The sequence below is a fragment of the Lupinus angustifolius genome, chromosome LG07, assembly GCF_001865875.1.
Source record: "Lupinus angustifolius cultivar Tanjil chromosome LG07, LupAngTanjil_v1.0, whole genome shotgun sequence".
Lineage (NCBI taxonomy): Eukaryota > Viridiplantae > Streptophyta > Magnoliopsida > Fabales > Fabaceae > Lupinus > Lupinus angustifolius.
The window spans coordinates 635,923-659,529 of record NC_032015.1 but is presented as its reverse complement, the minus strand read 5'-3'; the positions used below and the strand labels follow the sequence as shown (position 1 = coordinate 659,529).

The window sequence follows — 23,607 nt, the reverse complement described above, 5'->3', positions numbered from 1 at the left end:
TGAAACGTTGAATGGGCCTAGCTGAAATAAAGAGACAATGAAGAAGCTCATCAAATATATCAATTAGTATATAAATCTACTAATTAAGTTTAGATAAATGGCATTCTCCTTCAACTTATTAAAAATGTCTCAAGTTTCTTCATGTACAATAGAAGCTTACTCATTTTAGATAAACAACAATAATAAACTATAGAAAGGTCATCAAACAATTTTACCCCATCTAAACAACATAATATTTTATCATACATCATGTCACAATAATTAATTATTCTTTAAATTTTTCTAATTGTTTCGCAGGTTTTTCTTGTCACGTAAAAATTAAACTAACTCATTTGGTCTCCTCTTATTAGTTATAAGAATCTCATTCGCACATACCCAAGCCACTTTAAGACAATTCTATCTTTTTTTCTACAATAAAAATTATCTCTACTTTTCTTTTCTCCCTAATGCAATTATTTCTAATCATATCCATTCATCCAATGCAACATGAATATAATGAAATCATAAATATCATAGTATTTCAAATTATTTCTATTCCCTTGAACATTTTCCATACATGTATAATAGCTGCCATAACTCAACTTGCAGAGTATAAAAATTAAGGGCGGAAAAACTAAATATTCCTATTTTATTTACACATTATAATTTGGGTAGAACAAGATCTGCAAATTCCCTTACACCTTCAAATGGTGGCGAGCCAACTCAACTGCCATTTATGGAAGAATTTTTATTAGCTTATCAGATAAATGAAGAATAAGTTACATTGTTAAAATCAACAAACTGTGCAAGTGCTCTATCATAGAGAATAACGAGATCAAGCAAATGGTAAACTCACCTGAATTATGCCACAATCTTTGACTATTTGAGAATGAAGGAAGGAAGTACATAAAACCAAAAAACTAATTGAGACTCTGGAATAGACCTCTGATTCATCATATTAACATACAGGGTCAGGTTTGTTGGTTCCAGAAAGTCATGATAAATCAAAGGATCCCTGGCCTTCACTGATTGCATATAGTAGCTTCTTGTACATAATTTCCTGCATTAAAGTGTCCATCAAGATCAGTACTAAAGGATGATTTGACCGGCAAGATCATATGAACAACAATGCTGTACTATGTTACCTTGGTAGAGTAAGGAGGAAGCTTCAGGTAATTAGCACATGTCATCACACTTGGCAAGTCATTATCAGCTGATTCGGAAGGTCCATTCCCGTTAGATGAAACATTAGCTGCAGCTGATGAAAGCTGCACCAAGACATGTAATAACATTAATATGTACTTTTTACCTTCTAAATAAATCACACGAAGAAATAACTAGGAAAAACTGAGATGCAACAAGGAAAACCAAAACGTCGTCATTTAGTTTATTTCACTTAAGTCAAATAAATCTTTTGCATATCATGTTGCTTCTATTTAATTTGCCGCAAGCAGGATATGTCATGATACTTAAAATTAGGTCTTTAAGTGATAATATCTTAATTAAAATATAAGGTGCAATGACATGGGATATCACCATACTTCGAATAGCATGAATGCATCATCCCCACCCCAGAAAAAAGAAAAACAACATTAAGATATGAAAAACAAAATTACATCAAGGTGTAAATGAACTATCAACAGTGACACAGATGAAGCAAATTATAGTGTAAATACCTTCCTCACGATCGTTAGTTTTGGATTTAGAACAGCCAGTCCACCAGGTGGCAACCTAGGTGCACCAGTAACAAATTGACAGAAGGCACGCTGCTGCTCTGGTGTGAACTCTCCCATTATTTCAAGTAACTGAAAATAGCAACAAACAGGATGAGCATCAAAGCAAGACAGTCCTGAGTTTTCCACAATACACAATTGTCCTCATACAAGGAAAAGAGTCATACATTAACAATAGCAGGGCTCTTGGCAGTGTACCCATGGTCGAACTTTATATGATCACCTAGTGTATCAGCCTGCAGAAAATGCAAATGAACTTATGATTGCCCATGGTAGGAATTCAAAAAGTTTCTATAATCAAAATAAAGTTGGGGTTAAAAAACATACCTTCCACATCTCTCTACGACCGCAAAGCAAGTAGTCCAGTTCTAGGGGAGTAAAAATTTGTAGAGTTGAAATGTCAAAAACCTAAATTGAACAAGTGCAAGAGACAAACGTTTAGTTTCAAATATAGGGCAAGTAAACAAAATAGCTAACAAGTTTTTCCAACTATTATTTAGCTCATCTCAACATAAAAGAGATTTAGCATAACATCTTCATCCACTCATTTCACAAACAACACTTCAGAATGCTATCCAAACATGACATCTAATTACAGAATATAACATGCTGTGGGGAAAGGGGATGGCTTTTTCTACATGGGAGGGGATCCACTTACTCCAAGAGTTTTTTAAACCTACTCCACATCTTAGGCATCAATTCTAGTGGAATCTAATGGCTTGAATTAGTGAGTAGATCTAAGCCATTAGTTTTCCCTAGAATTAATGGCTAGGATATGGAGTAAGTTCAAAAAACTTACTCTTGGAGTAAGTGGATCCCCACTCTTTCTACATTCCTTTCTTAATGCACAGTGGAAAGGGATGAATGGAAATTGGTAGTCAGAACAAGTAAAAGAGAATAAACAAATGTTTTATAATTTATCAACTAGTATGTTCAAAATGAGATTGAGGCAATATAGGTAAATCACTAATTAAGATATAACAAAAAAACTTGGAATAGAATCCGAGCCCCAAACGAGTTTACTTTTCAATATGATTGATTGCTTGAGAGATAATTACCAGGGAGTGGAATAAAATAATAGGTCATGCATAAATAAATTAGCAAAGAAAACAACGGCAAAGACACCTTCTCTAATCACAGTTTTTTAATTATTAAAAAAACTGAATCCGATTTTAGATTAAGAAAACTTATTCAACATCACCAAACAAGGTAACAGAAGTTAAAGGACTTAATTATGATCAGCAGCATATAACCTGATTGAATCCTGCCCTAAATGCTTCTATTTGACGCATGATTCCAGTCTTGACAGTTGCATCAACCACCATGGATATGTACACCTCCAAATTATTGATGTCAACCTAAAAATTGACAGGAAGTTCATAGTAATTTTCATAACTACAAACAGAACATGAACCACACAAGGGAAAAAAAGAACGGAGCAGAGTTCAGGTGCATACAATTTCATTTCCAGGTTTCAAAATGTATTCTGGATAACCAGGAAGTGTAAAATCCAAGCAAAGATCTTCAATTGGGGCCCCACGAAAATGTAAATGAGCAATTTTATCAGCATAGCTACCACCAGGTTCTAAATAACTTTTCCGGCATACAATGGCATTCAACTCTTGCAAAGTTTTCCCAAGCTCAGCATCAATAACAAGAATGTCATGCAAATCAAGCTCCTGCAATAAATTCAAGGATAAATATACGTAGACTAACACAAAATCAGCCTTCAAATCAACCATATACATGAAAATGGTTAAGACAACAGCTTTATTAACAACTTACTTGACCCAGAACAAGCTTGTAAAATGCCACAGACAACGGCAAATCCAATAGGCGACCATCTTGAAGAGCTTTAGCAACTACACGACCTACCAACCGGAAATGCTCTATCACTTTATAAAACTGACTACCCTCAGATGCATTGGAATTTACAGGCCATGGACGCGGGAACAACCCAAGACGAGACTGGACAAGTTCTCCATCTCCGGCAAAAGAGCTATCGATGCTTTTACTTTTCTTTTCATTTCCATCAATTTCCATTTGATATTGCTCTGAAGAATCGGATCTCCACATTTGCAGTCGAGATTTTTGCAAGTCGTGACTTAAAAGTGTATAAAACTCAAGGGTGGGACCAAGGCCGGTGCCAACTTCACCAAAATATTCTACTTCAAGTACAGCCTTGTGGCTAGAATACATCTCCATCACTTTAGCAGCAGAATCCAAAATATGATTTCGAGAAACACGAACCTTCTGGCGCTGCAATCTCCCGACCCTCACCTCTCTTTCATTTGTTGATCCATGCCCATCTGCACCTTGTTGCTGCTGCAGTCGATGCAGTGCACGAGATAACCCAAAGGCAGTTGAATAGAAGTACTGTCGCCGGGTCTCAAAAGGAAACAAAAAAGGGCAGGCTTTAGTTAACTGGTAACACCACGACGGAAGACTCCCACTGCATAATGCTAGGGCATCTTGCATTTGCCTAGCTAACTTTGGAGTAAGCTTGCTGCTGATGAATTCCTCTGGAGGAACCCTAGCACCACTGGTGACACCTAGCTCATCTAAATCTGAAGTTTTACCCACAGCGAAGCTATCAGTAACCACCTGGGCCCTTAAACGAGGTGCTAACTGGTTCAAACCCTCCAGCACACGCAATAGTGCCAATATGTTGTATGTAGGATTAGATTTCTCCAGCTCACAGGGCAATTCCCCCTGCAAGATGCTATCAAGCACGGAAATTTGATGCAGCTTGGCTTCAGAACTAGAATTTGATGAAGACCCAGATTTTCCAGATTTCGAAACATTTAAAATTGAACCACCAGCAGAAGCCCTGTCCATTTGGTTCTCAGCCCTCTGATAAGTTATAGTGTAAATATCTCCCCACAACCTGCTTCCATCACTAGATACGAAGTCATTGTCAGTGAACCTCTCTTCATCATCTTCATCTACCACAAGTTGTCTCTGAATTGCCTGATATATAGTCAATTGCCTATTAAGCTGCTTCCCGCCAGCATTGAAGATCAACTTCGGAGTATCATTAGACCCACCAAACAACGGGCGCCCATGCCTATCTCTGCCACCCCTGATACCTCTGGTATTAACAGATCCGAGTCCAGCCATAGCAGCAGCAGCGAATGACAATGCACCCCTTGAGCTAGAAGAATGGCCACCCCTAAACACAGCAGTGTCTGATCGCTTGGCTGTACCAAGTTTGGTACTAGAACCCGAAGCTGCATCAGTCTGGCCATCACTTGTTACAGGAGCAACTATGCTCTCCTCAGCAGAGTCATCCAATTTCACATCATGTACTTTGTCAGGCAAACAAACAGGGAGAGAAACATCGCTCAACATCTGCATCAGAAAAATTGAACAAGGACAAATTTTTAAGAATCCATGCCACTGAACTTGATATTGCTTAATCTTTGGTTAAACATAAGCAAATTTTGGTTGTTATAAAATTGGAATAAAAAAACAATGAAGGCATTTTTTATGAAACCTAAAACAAAAGCAAAGGGAGCACAACAATAGTGTTGGTACTGGTATAAAAAAACCAAGATGTGTATACGAAACATATCAAAAGGCCACAATATACATGAAAAAAGAGAAATGGTAGGTCAGAGAAACAACAAAGACAACAACACAAATATTTAAGTGAGAGACAATTGTAGCCAACAAAAAAGAAGAAACACTAAATTACATACATCTTCATGGTCATCATCATCATCATCAGAAATATCTTCATCATCATCATCATCAATCATCAATGCCTCGTCAATCTCAACATGAGATATATCCAAATCTTCATCCTAGCACAAAAGAAACGGACATGTCAGCAGATAGAAAACACCGAACAGAAAATAGCCCCAGCAAATGGTATATTCTACCAACATTGAACATAAGCCTAGCTAGCCAACATTTTCCATGAAAAAACTGTCATAATACCTTAATCTGAAATACGTAAAAATAGGTCCCCAGCCACACAAAAAATCTAAAAATTTCTTAATAAAAGTAACACACTTCAATTCTCATACCAAGGGAAATGTTCAATAAAATAATCAGAAACTAAACTGCATACAGTCCATTGTTTTAAGAAGCACTACACAAATAATCCTAAAATATGTGCATTTTATATGGGGAAGGGGATCAGCATGTCTCTTATCTATTTAGACTGCACCCCAAATATGTCAGTTACCAGTCATGTTACTTTAAAACAACAGTGATAAATGAGTGGCAGAAAAAACAGCTGCTCAACAAAATATCAAAAGAACGCATGGGATAAGTATTTTAAGGGGAAGGACTGAATATAGTTTAATTAGGTAATTAATAATTATAATCATCAACATGCTACAAAACTAAACAACAGCATACATAAGTCATTTCATCATCTAGGAACAACAAAACCTAGTGTGTCCAAAGCTCAAATATCAGCAAAGAAATTCCGTGTCTATTCAAGCCTGCAATGCAGAATGCAATACATCATCCTTAGGTTATTAAAATGGCACTATAACACATTACGAAATGAACCTTTATATTTCACTTTCTAAGTCAAAACAAAACCGTAAAAATTAATGGCCAGAATCCAGATGAAGAAAAGGAACGAAGGAAAGAGTAAAGGCATAAAAACTATCCAACGAAGACTAAGTAGTTCAATAAACAAAATGGCAGAGTTAAGTCATTTCAGGATCTAACAACAACAAAACCTAGAGTCCAAAGCTACAGATATCGGCAAAGAAATTTCAGGTGTCTTTTCAAGCATGCAATGCACAATGCAACACACCATCTTTAAGTTTATTAAAATGCCACGATAACGAATCTTTCCTTCATATTTCATTTCTAAGTCAAAACAAAACCATATAAATTAATGGGCAGATGAAGAAAGAAAGGAATGAACGAAAGAGTAAAAGCATAAAAACTATCCAAGAAAGACTAAATAGTAAAAAGTTACAAACTAACTTGGAAGAAAGGGCAGCATCACAAACTCATGCCTGGTTTTAAAAAAGCATACCTCAGAAGTAGAGTCGCCATGTACAGGCTTCATTTGAGCCTCTTTGTCAAGAGCTGCTCTTCTACGTGCAGCATTCCTGGTTTGAGGCCCTCTTGCCTCTTCTTGTGCAGACTTCAATACCGCTTTTCCCTTGCCCTTAGATGAGCTTGCACTCTTGTCTTGAATTTTGTCTTTTTTGGGTGTATCACCTATATTAACAGATGATCTGGATCTAGTAGAAAGACGGCGAGTAGCTGATGGAGGACAAGTGGAAGGAGATGAAATACCAGTCCCATCAGTGGTCCCAGATTCAGAATTCCCCACAGGTAGAGTTGACTTTTGGGAAGATTCACTTCGCTGGATACGAGGCCAAAGAAATTCCTCAATAGCTGCTAGACTTGCTAATGGATCAATCAGTACAATATTGGATGAATAATCTCTAAGTGACTTTTCACCCTGGGCACGACGAAGACGCAACTTCAAGGGCTGTGATAATGCACTTAGTCCAGAGGAGAGTCGTGCGCTTCCACTAGATGACCTAGCTGAATGACTAAGCACAACAGGAAAACGCTCCATGGAGGACAAAGCATTTTGAAGCTTCTGAACTAGGACAGACAAAGGAGCTATAGCCTCATCACCAGTACTGGCAGGAAGTGCAACAGCTATAAATGACTTGAACCTTTTAAGTGCTTGCTGGCGAAGCTTGGGCAAGTTGGTTTCTGATATTCGATCTTCAGAGAAACACCCACAAGTAAAATAATTCAGCAAAGCTGCAACAACACCACTCCCAATAAATTCAAAAGTGGATACACCATCTCCTTTGCCAAGTTCTTTCAGCATGTCAGATATCACCCCAATTAAATACTCTTCTTTGTTATCAGAATTCTCTTCCAGACCAAATGCAGAAGTTTTAGATTTCTGCTTTCCCATCATCCTTTCGACATCAACACTAGCATTTAATTTCATGCAAAGATTTTTCAGATGCAAAAGATCATCAGTAACACCCACTTCAATAGCCCCGGGATCAGAAGGAAAGTACTTATCTTTAAAAGCTCTAGCAGCTGCACTAACGGATAGCCGAATGCTAGAATTTGTTGTTGTTGTTGGAACATCCACAGAGCCTGGTGGAGAACCAACATTTACCGAAACTGGACTCTTCAATTCATCCAACTGATTTCCATCAGGATTGGAGTTACCACTGCGTCTCCGGTAACGCCTAGAACGAGATGATGGTCCAGATACAGAATCATTGTCTTTCTCAGCAGAAGAAGCTTGGGTGGTGACATTGGTTGGGTTTCCAACCAAAATAAGTTGGTCCACTGCATGGACAACACCCTCTCTGATAAACATCTTAGAGAACGTCCCAGGAAGCTTATCCATAAGAATTTCAGCAATTTGCAAAGCAGGGACTAAAACATGTGGATCTTTCCATGCTAAGACACCAGCTAAGAAACTATATAAACAAAAGTAACAATGAATAAGTTTTCTAACCACATAAAAGCAGTAAGAATATCAAGCAACACCAACTCAAATACACTTCTAGGTACCTTGATATGTTGGTTACACTCAATAAAGTTTGGAGCATCTCTGCAGTGCTGAAATACATTAATTTTCCAATGACAGACAGACATTTGTGACGAACAGGACCATTGACACTTGAACCATATATCTGTTTCAAAAGCAAGAGTTAGTACTAACAATAGTCACAGAAGAGGAGTTTCAAGCAACAGAACTAATTTTTTAATTTTCAAGAAGTTATGAGGTAAAACTTAAGCATTTGATCTTTAAAACAATGGTTGACCTGTATTAAAACTGGGAGGAGATCCATCTCAAATTGCTGAAGTAGCTCAGGCTGATCATTTAATAGCTTCTCACGAGCCGAAACCTCAGGAACACTTCCATTTGTCTCTTCTTGTTTCACAGAACTGCCAGCGGGAGACCTTCTTACAACAGGCCCTTTCACAAATAAGTTCAAACTGACTGGAAGAGAAACTGTTCCTTGTGGCAATGGGGGCAGAAGTTCATTTGCCAAATTTACAATCTCAAATATCTGTATATTATTACAGTTTTAGAATAATTTCATCTTTTCACAAAGATAAGTGAGTTGAAAAAAAAAGCAAGGGTCTAAATGATGAATTTACAATCAAATAACACCATAGATAAACCAAAGTAGGCATAAATGACCAGAAGAAAAAAATTCAGAAGTGCACAAGACCTGATCTGGTGGCCTACTCAATGCAGGAGAAACAGAGGCATTAGAAGAAACTCCAGAACCAGAGAGAATATCTTTGAGAATGCTACTAATTCCAAGGAGAAGCAAAGTTTTGGCTCCTAGAGGAGACCCACTCGCACAGGTTGAAAGAAGCCGGATTAGACCCTGCATACACATATTAATCCAGGGACTAATGACCACAGACAAAAAACACCAGCGTCAAAAGCAAAAATTGCACTTACAGTATATGTTGACGTGCTGAGAGAAGTTTGTCCACCACCAGAACTGCTGGTGGAAATGAGAGAGGCAGCTTGTGTTACTAGTCCATGATTGCATAATTCATCTAATTTGTCTGGTGATGATGCAAATGCTTCAGCTATTCGAGTCAAACAAACAGAAGCATGCTCCAAGACCTACAAAAAATGCATATGGTGATGATATACAATTGATAATGTAACAAGTTTAACAGCAAAATATAAACTTGCCTTGGAATCATGATACTGAAGGAGGTTTGTTAAAAGAGGAACTGCTTCCATCACAAAATCAGCTGCATCTGAAGGAAGCTTCTTGCACATATTTGCAGCAGTAGATAATGCCACCCTCTGAAACATGGAATTATGTCAATATAGGTCTGCCCACCGAGATTATAATCATCCCCTATGTATTTTCTATTTTCAATGATCACATACCTGAACCCCAGTTGAGAAGAAATCCAAATAAGAAAGCACAGCCATAAGAGCACCAGCTCGTAAGCAGGCAGTAGGATGCTCCTGAGATATCTTCTTTAGAGCTTGAAGAGACTGTTCATGTCAACAACCATGATCAGCAAACAATGGGAATTTCATTTGCAGAAACAAGATCAATGACTAAACAAACACACACAGATTGACAATAGAAAATAACATAACTTAAGAATCTTGTATTTAACAGTCCAAAAAACAATCATGCACAATCAGAACTCAACATAAAACATTATATTAGTTCCAACTTCCAAGTTTAAAAACCATTTCACTAATCATAAAACAATGATGAGGTAGTGAAAAACCTGCTCAGCTAAGTCCATATACTCAATTGTAAGCAACCTCGCACAGAAAATTGACACTGCACCATAATGCACAACCGCAGCACACGATGAAGGTAGTACATCACATAGATGTGTCAGCGCCCTAGCAGCAAGAAGCATGATATCAGGATTGCTCTCATGATTCAACAACCCAACCAGTACCGGAACAAATGAATCAACCGAGAAAGTACTGAGTGATTCCTCGGTCCCAATCGAAAGCATTTCACATAGCTGAGTCAATGCCTCAACCTGGCGACCTTCTTCCCCATCAGCACGCAATCCAGCAAGGATTTTCTTCAACCTCCCACTCTGATGAGGAGATAATGTGTAACCCATCGCGGCCGAAGGAAGCAAATCATCCAAACCAGCACCCAGTTTCCGAAGAAGCCCTTGAAGAGCGGTACTAGCTGACGTAAGATTCTGATGAAACATCCCAACACCACCCTCGCTGTCGTTATCATCCTCATCGCCGACCCCGCTACTTTCCATGTTCAATCCAACCCCCCTCTCCGCTTCCCTGATCCTCACATCGTGCTCCTTCTCTTTTCCTTTGTCAGAATTGTCCCTATCGGTGTTCTTACCACCGCGGCGACCACGTGAGCCAGAGGATTCGTTGTTGGAGTCCATTGGAGTAGTGATTCTAGACGGCAATGTTTCCTTAGTTTCCTTAGTCCTAGATGCGCGGGAACGAGTGTTGACGGAACGAGACGGAGTTATTGTTGATGCGGTGGTGGTTGTGGCGGCGATTGCGGTGGCAGAAGAAGAATTAAGACGAGAGCGCTTGCTTGAACGAGTTGTGGGACCAGATGAGGAGGATGAAGCCTCGGCCCGCTTACGACTCCGAGTTTCCATACAAAACAGAGCGGCAATTCACACTCTCAATCGATCCAATTATCCCTCGCATCGAATCCCGATAAATTCGAAGATGGAATGATTGAAAGGATTTGTCGGAAATCCCCAAATTCGAAACCCTAAAAACCGAAACAACGAGGGATAGCACTATTGCGGTGAAAGAATGGTTTCAGTGAGATTAAGGTGGAGTGAAATCGAGAGAAAAGAGGAAGAAAGAGAAGTTCTTGATGTTGTTGAAGGTGAATCGGAAACCCTAGCTAAGGGAAAGGGAAAAGGGGAAGGAGAGAATAAAGGATTAGAGAAAGAAAAGAGACGCTTTTTTATATGTAACTTTCTTTGCCAATTTTTATTTATCTTGTCTGTTTTTTAATCTGCTTTTTTTTCTCTTCCTTGTCGTCGAGGTTATTTGGTCACATGTGTAACATTTCAATTAAATTAAAATTTATTCAATAATGTAAATTAAAATCTTTAAAATAAAGTTAATTCAAATTAATTCCATAATTATTATGGTAAGAGAATAAATCCCATAATAAATATATAAAAACATATAAGGTTGGGCACGCAAATACTACATGTAGGAATTGTAAAAATATTTGCCTCTTGGTTCCCATTATAATTCATACAATGGATACTCATAAAAATAAATTATAAATGGGAATTGATGAAGCATATTTATTGTCCCACTCTTTATATCACATCTTGTACACTCAATTTTCATTGGTTTAAAAAATTTATTTAAAATAAAATTGTAATTATTAAATATTTTTTTGACCAATCATACATTTTAATATATGGAGTGACACAATAAATGTGTTATCAGGAGACGAGAACGGATATCATTATATATGTGACGTGGGTGCCCACATATTTAGAAAATAATTTAGATATGTTACATCTTATTATATTTTATAATTATCAATTTGTATAATTATAAATTTAATATGTAGATAAATTTTATTAGTCATATAATAATTATTATAAAATATATAAATATAAATTTAAACTTATTTGTTAAGTACTCGTAAATAACTACTACTTATGTAGGTACTCATAAATAGTACAGGTATAAATACATAAAATCAGTGTTGTTAAAACCGTACCGGTTGTCAAACCGGTCAGGGTACTAGTATAGTGGTACAATGGTTCAACTAGTTGTTAAGTAATTAAACCGCATGCTGGTTAAACCGGACATACCTACTTATATTTATATATATATATAAACCTATAACAACAAAAAAAATCCAAATAGGTAGCTCAAATTTATAATCAATATTTATAATATACTCAAAATTCACATAAATAAATAATTTTAAGTCTTTAATAAATTCAAAGTCTAAATTAAAAAACATATATCAAACCAAAAGTATCACTTAACAACCGCAAAATATAAATAAATGACATAAGTTCACAACTCATTCTACAAAACAAATAAATTTGGAGTTTTAACATTTAACACCAATGAGTCAAAGTTGTCTCATATTAATATTATATTTTTCTACTAAATCCTATCTTCAGACAATACTCCAAGATTACACAAATGTCACGTTAGGAACCAAAATGTGTAATCTAAGTATGTCTTGGAAGTATGTGCCTTGAATGGTTGAAGAATGGTCGAAAAGATGTGTCACTTTGTAATGAATTTTTAAGTTTTTTTTAAAAAAAAATATGTGTACAAACCGGCCGGTTTAGTAAAATACCGGCCGGTTCACTGATTTTGACCGGTTTTGATACTTGGCCGGTTCAACACCTGTACCGTACCGGTTAGAGGCCCAATTCACCGGTTTTCCGGTTGAACCGGCCGGTACGATACGGTTTTAATAACTAGGCATAAAATTACTATCTAAGTTCCTTCTACCCGTTACCATCCCTAACTACAATGTGCAACCATGTAGCACCAACAATAATAAATAACTCATTTTTGAAAAATAATTAAATATTTTCATTATGTTTTATGTTATTATTATGATTATTTTTATAATGATTTTGATATATTTCATTAACATTATACTATGAATAATAAGATAATATAGTTAAAACTTTATGATTTATCTACTGCACTCTTATATTTAATTTTTTTTTCTTAAATAATATAATATGAAGATCATACATACTATATCAAAAAAATAAGAATGTGGGTGACCGGTACGGAGTGCCGATCGATACGCTAGTAATTATAAAAACTGAAGAAAACCATATATTATTTTAAAAAATCAGTTTAAAATTTCGTCTGATAAAAGTAATATGTATCTTATTAAAATCAACATATAATTTTACAAACATACAGTTTTTCTTTGCAATTTTACAATATTAAAACTGCAAAACTGCAAAGTATCGTATGGAATACTTTTGATTAATGATTAGAATTTTAATATTTATAATTCATATTATACCTCAACCAATTTGAAGTAAGTCACTAAGTCAAATGACCTAATTAAAATCACTTAAATTAGTTATCCATCTAAATGGATATAACCATGTATATCCATCGGATATAATGGATGGATTTGAATCCACCCATTATCAACATCATCCATTAGATTATATTCATTTAAATCCATTAATTCTAACGGATAGATTTAGATGAATTTAATTTGAATGGATTTGGATGGATTTTGGATTATGAATAATTTTGTCATCCTAACTTAAATTAATCACATCATAAAGTATCTTAGAAAATACTTTGTTTGGCCATTAAGTTGGATTAGTTAAACCAAATTGTAATAAGACCTATCTTGGCTTGGAATTTTAACTTCAAAAAAATGATAAATTGTAGTTGAAGTAAAATAGGGAAATATAGCTATATCCTTTCAACTGCTAGAAGAGCATTGGAGATTAAAACAAGATTATTATGACATTGTAATATTTTATGCACTTTGTTATTATATTATTATTACAATTCATTTGTTAGGATAAGTACTAAATGAATAACGGGCCATGTGTCCCATATTTTGTATGAGTTTAATATATGGTATATTAAAAGAGTATGTCATTCTATATGTCATTTTTTCTGATTAATTAAAAAAATGTATTTAAATTTAAAATTTAATATTAAATTAATTTTTTGACTAATCAGATAAAATAACACATAAAGTGACATATTCAAGAGACATATTCTTTTGTTTGTCCTAACAAGGTCTGGCCAAACCACGTTACCTGGCTTTTGATCGATGCCGACAGCTTCCTACGCACGCCACGTGTACACAAAAAAGAGTGTTAATTAATATGATAATAATCCATTAATATTTTTAATGTAATAATAAATACTAACGTTACAGTAATGGCGTAAGGAGCATATACCAAAAATTAATTGTGTAATAATAGATCCTTTGCTTTCTCCGTCCGTCAATTAATTTCAACCTCGCTTCAAATTCGACCGTTTCCCTCATTTCTCTTTCTATATATATATACATATAAATTGGGTAAGCGAAGTTCATACAGTGATATATTGAGATGGGTTTCTTCAGCGCTATTTTGGGGTTTTTCGGATTTGGATTTGGGATTTCAATTGGTCTTCTACTTGGCTATTTCTTCTTCATTTACTTTCAACCTACTCATGTTAAGGTTTGTATTATGTAGTAGTTCTTGATTCTTGAAGCATTTTCTGTTTCTTGAGATTATAACTGTTGAATTTGATTGTACAGGATCCTGAAATCAAGCCACTGGCGGAGCAGGACCCAATTACTTTGCAAAAAATGCTTCCTGAGATCCCTCTTTGGATTAAAAATCCAGACTTTGATAGGGTTTGCAACTACAACATAGAGTTTATTTATTTCTATTTTTTGTTTTTCATTTTTTAGGTTTTGGGTTTGACTAGTGTTTCTTTTTCTGTGAAGGTTGACTGGCTCAACAAGTTTATAGAATATATGTGGCCTTACCTTGACAAGGTTTGTTATTTTTTTTATATGCTTTGATTTGACCCTTTTTCAACGAACTTATGACTTTTTTGCTATTTGTTTATAGCATGATGATTTGTTTTCATGTTTTAGGCAATTTGCAAGACTGCCAAGAACATTGCTAAACCCATAATTGCTGATCAGATTCCTAAGTATAAAATTGATTCTGTTGAGTTTGAAACACTCACACTGGGCTCTCTGCCCCCAACTTTTCAAGGTAGTATTCTAGATCTGAACATGAAGCATTATTCTATAACAACCTTGTCAATGTTTGACTTTTGGATACTCACTAGATTTCCCTTGTTTATAAGGGGATATGAATATCACAATTTATTATTTATGGATAGATTTGCTATTCAACTCTTAAATATGACAGGCTTGAAACTATGATCCATCATGGTCATACTTTCTTTTCGGGGTGAGGTCAACCCAATCCTATTTGTTTACTTGGGTTGACCCAATTATAATTGGACTCACATCTGGTTTGTTTCGTCACGTCTAGTGCTGGTTTGAGGTTAAAAAATTAGATCGGTTCAATATTTAGGGCCTACAAAACACCTATACCGATATGAGTATCGGGTACAATATGTATTCGATCCGTTGATACACATATTATTGAAAATGCAGAATATGATACGTTTGAGATACACGTGTAAAATATGCACATAAAAAATAATAAACATGTAGTTATTGTTATGAATTTTTAAATAAAGAACATAATAAACATATAATTATTGTTATGAATTTTCAAATAAAGAACATATTTATGACATCACTAAATACAAAACAAAATCATATTGTCATAAGAAATCATTGCTTAGTGCCGATAGGAACAATATCAATCTCGTTTAAACGATGATCAACATTATACATATGCATTTTCTATTCATTCTCATTTATCTCACTACTATGTTCTCTTATATTTAATTGTTATCCTTTTCTCTCTCCTAAAATGTTATTGTATGGTAGCTTCTAGCTTGGTTGTCTAAGGTATCAGGAAAATATAATATTTGAAGAGTAGTGGTCTATTGGAGAGTATCCAAAAAATATTGGATTTATAAATTATTTATTTTTAATAATAATTTTGATACACTATACGTACGAATCGATGAAGTATTGGAGAGTATCGATATCGACTACGTATTAGTATAGATGCATGAAGGTTAGTGAAGTATCAATGCTTCATAGTTTAGAGCCATGTAATGGACAAACCCGACCCATCCCTCTCATAGTCATCAATGACTTATGTTTGCATGCTTCAATTTTGTGGAACATAATGACATCTCTTTGGCTAAATACATTTTGTTGTAACAACCTATCTACTCATATTTTTAATAGTATCTTTTCAATTGCTATGCTAGTTATTTTTGACACTTTGTGTAACTGATTTATTATGACAATGTATATATCATTTCACATATCACTGGTTCTCTAATCTTTTCATCATATATGCATATATGTAATTATTAACAAAATATTTGCACACACACAAATAAATATACATATCATTTCATATGTCTGGTTCGGGTTCAAAAGTTAGCTTGGTCGATATCTAGGGTCGCACATTGACGAAGCTATATAGAATGCAGGGTGTATGTATATTATTTATAGACAAAAGTGTATGTAATGACACTATATGAGTTCTATATACGGTTCCTATATTATTTGTCATTTATATTTAATCATTATCAACTCTTTAAAAAAGTAACGCAAATAAATTGTGGATGATATAATGTCTGTGTATAAATCTTTACACTAATAATACATAGATATTACAATTTTTTATAACTCTACTAGTCCAAAATTTATTTATTTTGTAAAATGACATGTTTCGTGAAAATTAAAATAATTATTATTGTGTTGAATATTTTATAATATTATGGGTATGCAACTTAAAATAACTTCATGATCGTTTCTCTGAGACAAATATCCAGTTGCTTCTTTGAATATCTTGTTGGAGTCTAGTCGATTTATTCTCTGGTTTTGATATCACAAAACTAATTGAATGTGCAAAGTTTTATCTACCTGATTTGTGTTCAACATCATTGACGTGTATTTGATAATTAACTTGAGACTTAAATCATTGATATATATAACAGTGTTGAATTTTCTGATTTGAAAGGAATGAATAATTTTTATGGTAAGTTGGTTAAAAGTGGAAGACACATTATTTATCTATTAGTTTATCTTCTTTTGAAGTTAGCAATACAACCATAGAAAGTGTTCTTTTTCAACTATGAAAATTATAAAAAATAGGGTGCATAATAGAATGAAATATGAGTGTATAAATGATTGTCTAGCAACTTATATTTAGCAAATAGTGCTCAACAATATTGGAAACGAATTGATCATTCAATGATTTCAAAATGTGAAATCACATAGAAATTATTTATTTTAATTTTTAATATATATTGCACACGCTGCATGTGGGTCCTCGATTTGTCACTGGGGTCGCATAGCCTTCGAGTCTAGGGTCATGTTAAAGTCAAATAGCCCGCTTAACATTTAGCCTCGGGTAAGGGAGAATCCTTACCCGGCCTCACCCCTACTTTACTTGAACATGAACGAACTAGTTGGAAAATGGGTTCAGTTTAGAATTTGTAAAAAAAAAAAAATGTAACGTATTATATGATGCATTACCGTCAGATTCCCTCAAGGACTTTACTTGTTATGCATGAGGCAGCTGTTAAAGTCTTAAACTATTACTCTTTTCTGACTTCATCTTTGCCCAGATAGGAAATTACTGTCATTTTATGCATGTGGTTGATTTAGGTCACGTGAGAATTCTTAATCCTTGTTAAATACATATTGATAGGAATGAAAGTTTACCTCACTGATGAAAAGGAGTTAATTATGGAGCCTTCTATAAAATGGGCTGGGAATCCCAATGTCACTCTATCTGTTAAGGCATTTGGGCTGAAAGCAACCGTTCAGGTAACTTTTGTGTGTCTCTGTGTATTGTTCCGTGTCTTAGTGATGGAGAATAGGTTTTCTTCATGCTAAGAGTACTGTATCTTTTCAGGTTGTGGATTTGCAAGTTTTTCTTGCACCTCGTATTACTTTGAAGCCTTTGGTTCCAAGCTTTCCCTGCTTTGCCAACATCTATGTCTCCCTCATGGAAAAGGTTGGTAACTGACCACTTGCATGTGATGATATGATTGACACAAGGAATAGATGAATTTATAGCATTGTCATGCCTGTAGTGAACTGTAGCCCTGTTTAAGAGCTGATTCGAGTCCAACATAGAAGCAATAGTTGCTGCTTTTGTTGCATGTATATTAGAATTGCTATCCCCCCCCCATGATATCTTCAAAGTTTTAAGAATGTAGTTTGCTGGACCATTAATTGTTTTTAGGAATACCAAATTCGTATTTAAGGGCCATTAACGTCTAGAAATCACATCTCCCTTCTTAGTTGATTTGACATAACTCAAGTGGCATAGATGACCCTTGCAATTTTTGGATTAAAGAAAACTTATCTGCGTCGTTGATGTTTAAACACTTGAAAACTGAAAGGTGACTTCCATAAGCCTGAGACTCTAGGATTGTTGTAGCAATGGTCATTAATCAAGCTATGAGCTTTTTCCAACCAAGGTATAATAACATACGATTTCCTCTTCTGTTCATAGTCTTTACCAATCAAAAGCAATTGTGATTGTTTTTTCTTGATGGGTTTCTTCCATGTATATTGATGTAAATGATTTGTGGTTGTAGGCATATTTTAGTTGATTTTTATGATAATGGGATATTTAGTTATTGTTACCATTTCATGATAAACTTTGATAATGTTGAAATTCTAACATGTTTACTCCCTCCGTAACATAATTAATTTGCTCCTTGGTTTGTTGAATTCAACGTTTGATGGAAATGTTGCATTGGATTAGAATGTAGTAGAGATGAGAATGTTGCTTTGAATGATTGAATATACTAGATAAGATAGGAATGTAACAGGGAGAAAATTAGGGCAGCTCCTATTCTAGAAAAGATGATAGAATCGTGTGGTTTGGGCATATTCGGAGGAGACCGCTAGAAGTCCCACTAAGAAGAGTAGATCAAATGGAGGTTAGTCCAATTTCTAGAGACAGGGGAGGCTCAGAAAAATCATAGGTTAAACGATTAGGAAAGATTTGGAGATCAATGCTTTGTCAATGAATACGATTTATGCTAGAACAATATGATTTTGTTCGGTCAATGTAGCTGACCTAGTTAGACTAAGGTTTGATTATTGTTGTTGAATGTTTGATTATTCCCAAGCTTGTACTCCTTCCTTATACCAACTTGTACTATTCTTGTAAGGCTTGTTTGGTTTCTTGTTATAAACACTTTGAGGAATATACAACGCATTTCTACTTTTGTATGTGGTACTTATGTTCTCTCTCTTTTGTTTTTGGTGTACGCTGCTATCTTGCAGCCACATGTTGACTTTGGGCTAAAGCTTGTAGGGGCTGATCTTATGTCTATTCCCGGTGTCTACCGGTTTGTTCAGGTATAGGATAATGTCTTTTTTTATCTGATTTATTTATTTTCCTCGTTTCTCTTATCTTAATGTTTGAGTCTTAAAGTTGCTTACATTCATCTTTTACTGTTAAGGGGAAGTAGTCACTGCCCTGCATGTTAGACAGTTTCCCCTCTGATAAAAATGAACCAGTGTCTGCTCAGGCAAATCTTATTTTGAAATATGTGATATTCTCAATGCATCCCATTGATTTGTCTATGCATTTGTTTATGTGTAAAGTATCTTCTTGTCTGCTTGGATGAGAGAACTATCATGGAACTAGTTCCCGAATCAAACTAGAGTTGCTATTTGCATGTAACGGATAGGAATTTCTTGGCTTAAGAAATAAGAACGGGTTTCTTTCTATCCTCCTCTCAGCCATGTTAGTAATTGAATGACCTGTATATTATCGAGGATACTATGAAGAAAAATAGAGGTCCATGTTGAATGGTTTGTGGGCTTGTTACTGTTCATTGAGGTTAAAATTGTAGGGTCTTCTAGATGATTATAGACTTAAAGTGACATGTGGTGTCAGAAGGGCGCTGTTACCCTTTCTAATCTGGTATTGTTGAAATTAGTCATACAGTTGCTATATTGGTTATAGAAGCAACATTTGATTTGATTGGACACATCTGCTGGATTGGAAGATTTTGATGCTCATATTAAATGCTGTCCTTTCTCTCATTTATACTGCTTTCTTTTATAGGTTTTATCATAAAGAACAAAGTTAAATTAGAAAAGGGAAAATCGGTTATAATATTTTGGCACATATATCACATATTCTTTGGTCTAGGGACATTTGTGGTTTGTGGCTCATAGTGGAGAAACAAAAAATATCCTTTATAGCATATCACTGCTCTTGGCATTGTCCTTTCTTAGTACCTCATTGAAAAATTTGTGGCTTTAAAACTAATCCGAAGAGTGATGTTTTCAGGAGCTTATCAAAGATCAGGTTGCAAACATGTATCTATGGCCCAAAACCCTGGAAGTTCAAATAGTAGATCCAACAAAGTATGTTTCTGGATTTTTCTAAAATATTTGTCATAATGGTACTTTAATTTGAACACCTGTCTGTTTTTTCTTTTAAATGTTATTGGGAACCTCAGAGCCATGAGGAGGCCTGTTGGAATTTTACACGTGAAAGTTCTGAGAGCAATGAAGTTAAAGAAGAAAGATCTTCTTGGTGCATCTGACCCTTATGTGAAGCTAAAGATGAGTGATGATAAGATGCCATCGAAAAAGACTACTGTCAAGCACAAGAACTTGAATCCTGAATGGAAGGAGGAATTTAATTTGGTTGTTAAAGATCCCGAGTCCCAGGTTTTAGAGATTAATGTGTATGACTGGGAGCAGGTATACCTATTAAGTTGAATGTTTATCTTCTTGTTACTTGTTGTGCCATCTAAACCAAGCATTGTTTTGTATCTTCGCTTAGGTTGGGAAGCATGACAAAATGGGTATGAATGTGATCTCTTTGAAAGACGTTCCCCCTGAAGAGCCTAAAGAATATACTCTTACCCTCCTAAAAAATATGGATCTTAATGATGTCCAAAATGAGAAGCCACGCGGGCAGATTGTTGTAGAATTGACATATAAACAGTTCAAGGAGGATGAGTTGGACAAGGGTTTTGAAGAGACACAGACAGTACAAAAAGCTCCTGAAGGTACTCCTGCTGGTGGAGGTCTGCTTGTAGTTATAGTCCATGAAGCTCAAGATGTTGAAGGGAAGTACCACACTAATCCATATGCTCGGGTTACTTTCAGCGGGGAGGAGAAGAAGACTAAGGTACATGATCACAATGAATACTCGCACTTTATATTTTTTCGTCTGGAATAAATAAAATATCAGTCTTCCCAACCTTTTGAAGTTAGTCGTGTATGGATGTTATTGACACCATGTTTACTATTACAGCGTATTAAAAAGAACAGAGATCCAAGATGGGATGAAGAATTCCAATTTCCGTTGGAGGAACCTCCCACTAACCATAGGTTACATGTGGAGGTTATCAGCACTTCATCAAGAAACCTGCTTCATCAAAAGGTACATAATTCATATCAACTTTAATGCATTATTACTAATATGGGGATATACTTTTTAAACTAAAATCTATCCAGATTCAGTGTCCTCTATCTACAAAGGTGAAAGATAGATTAGAAAGACTCAAATTGCAGAGAAGAGTTAAAATACTAGTTAGATCTTCTATGAGCCTTAAATTATACACAAGTCTCTTTTTTGCTATGATGTGTGGTATAATCAGATTACTTATGCTATTGTATACTTTATGAAGCACCATTCTTTCTGAAATATTTCTTGGATTTACCTTTCATTGCTAAAATATTCCAACTCTATGTTGGTACATGATATGATGAGTTTTATATTAATCTGATGTTCCTTTTGGCATTAGGAATCATTGGGTTATATAGACATAAGTCTGGCAGATGTTGTTTCAAACAAGAGAATCAATGAGAAGTATCATCTTATTGATTCCAAGAATGGTCGCATCCAGGTAGAATTGCAATGGAGAACTTCATAAGCACCATGACAAATTCTCAATACTTGTGTTTCTTTTTTAAAGCTGAGAATGGCATTTCTTGAATGCTTCCCTTCAGGTAGAACGGTTTTATTTGTCAATCATGTACAAGCTTGTAATAAAAAATGTTAAAAATACATATGCTTTGGTTTGGTATATAAACTATATGAATATGATTAAAGACGTGTATTTATTTTATTATTGTAACTGAGTGGTATTGCTATCTTCTTTGGCTATGATTAAAAATACTATATGAATATGATCAAGAATTCACTGGTGCACGTTGGAGGGAATAATAAATGGATTTGCATATTTTTATACCCAAAAAAAACATTGTTTTGACAACCATGTGCAACTTATGGTTGTCGTTTGATTTTGATAATTTTTTTGAGGTGTGTATGGAGATAAAAAATAGTAAATGAAAGACAGGTATAATTTTGATTGTTGTAAGAAAAATTATAGAATTTTAGTTACATATAAAGCTGGTCTTTTTTGTAGGGCATCATTTATCATTTATTTATATTATTTTTATTTAAGAATAAGTGAATATTGAAAACGAATAGTAAATAATGTAATAACAGTATAAAAAATCTTACATTATACGTTTTTTTTCTAGTGTTTTAAATGAAGAGAGGACATTCCTATGTATGTATATTTCATAAGTTCCCAATCCATATATACCACCTCCTTCACCTGACTCACAAATTAGCATACATAATGTTATCAATATTCCATTTTTGAAAAGATTTATAAGGTTTTCTAATTTTGGTATTATATTTATATTTGAAAATGTTCTTGTTTGTGGTTCTTGAAATTGTTTTCTTTGCAAGAAGTCATATTATTTGTTATTTATTCATTTAGGCTCATAGAAGATTTATTCAAGCGAAGATTTATTCAAGCTTGATAGTAAGTTGTGACCTTTTGATACCTCCTTTTGTTTTATTTTAAGAAAATTTATTGAATAGACATTTACAACGTTGTTTATAGTAATGACAAAAGGGGCTGTTTGACCCATTTAGTGCATGCTGCAAAATGTTTCTAAAATTTAAGGTGGTGTAGATATGCGTGCTTGAAAAAATGGGGCAAATTTACATGTTTTTTCAATTTTAAAATGGTCATATGAGCAGTCTGCAGATATTGGTAAACAATAAAAAAATTATAAAAGGAAATTAAATAAAGAATTTGAAAAGAAAAAATATTTTTATAATATATTATATAAATTGGAAGAATACATTATAATTTTGAGATACTAAATTACATTATAATTTATTTAAATTTTAGTCATTTTTAAAAATTATCTATGGGTTGTCGCGCCCCGATTTTCGGTTATGCAACCTTTTAGAGTCGCCATTACATTTTATGGTTAAAAATGTAGAAAAATCTTTAAAGCCTAAATAAATTGAGCTTTTGGATTTTTGATATCCAGGTTCGGGAGTCGATTACGAATTGGGGAAGGTATTAGCACCCCATTCGCCCGTAATAAAAACGGTACCCTAACTAATTGTATAAATTGAATACCCTTAATTTATTTAAATTTAATTACTTAAACAAAACATTTTTTATTTATTTTTTATTTGTGTCTGACAAGTTTGTATTACTCCTACGTATCCCCGGGTGCAATAGGGAAATCAAGACTACGTAGTTCTTAAAAATTTAATTTGGTTGGGTTTAAAAAGAAAATTAAAAATTGTTTGAATTTATTCAAAGTTGAACTAATAGGCGAAGATTCAACATTGATTGCTTACCCTCTCCTCGCTTCGATAGATAGCAGAAACAGTACAAATGACCGCGACCGATTCTCGGCTCGAAGCGAAGAGAAAGATGCAATACGAGTTATAACCTTGCTATTAAATCTTTAAATAATTG

The 23,607-nt window shown here is 34.6% G+C and overlaps 2 protein-coding genes across 2 annotated transcripts; one reads left to right on the top strand and one right to left on the bottom strand.

The window, feature by feature from the left end:
- Window positions 489-11,114, bottom strand: LOC109353215 (E3 ubiquitin-protein ligase UPL3-like). Its single transcript, XM_019595438.1, has 18 exons — window positions 9,954-11,114; window positions 9,598-9,708; window positions 9,394-9,510; window positions 9,151-9,321; window positions 8,912-9,073; window positions 8,498-8,746; window positions 8,244-8,365; window positions 6,718-8,149; window positions 5,414-5,518; window positions 3,498-5,063; window positions 3,170-3,391; window positions 2,966-3,070; window positions 2,040-2,120; window positions 1,880-1,948; window positions 1,656-1,784; window positions 1,125-1,247; window positions 836-1,039; window positions 489-706 (listed from the first exon to the last, which is right to left on the bottom strand). Exons 1-17 carry the CDS (start codon window positions 10,821-10,823, stop codon window positions 974-976), a joined length of 5,700 nt encoding a protein of 1,899 aa, XP_019450983.1. The 5' UTR covers window positions 10,824-11,114; the 3' UTR covers window positions 489-706; window positions 836-973.
- LOC109353214 (synaptotagmin-1-like) lies at window positions 14,129-21,925 on the top strand. The gene is made up of 12 exons (XM_019595437.1): window positions 14,129-14,384; window positions 14,465-14,563; window positions 14,657-14,707; window positions 14,810-14,933; window positions 17,532-17,650; window positions 17,739-17,840; window positions 19,127-19,201; window positions 20,145-20,221; window positions 20,317-20,563; window positions 20,646-20,996; window positions 21,123-21,251; window positions 21,616-21,925. Exons 1-12 carry the CDS (start codon window positions 14,274-14,276, stop codon window positions 21,742-21,744), a joined length of 1,614 nt encoding a protein of 537 aa, XP_019450982.1. The 5' UTR covers window positions 14,129-14,273; the 3' UTR covers window positions 21,745-21,925.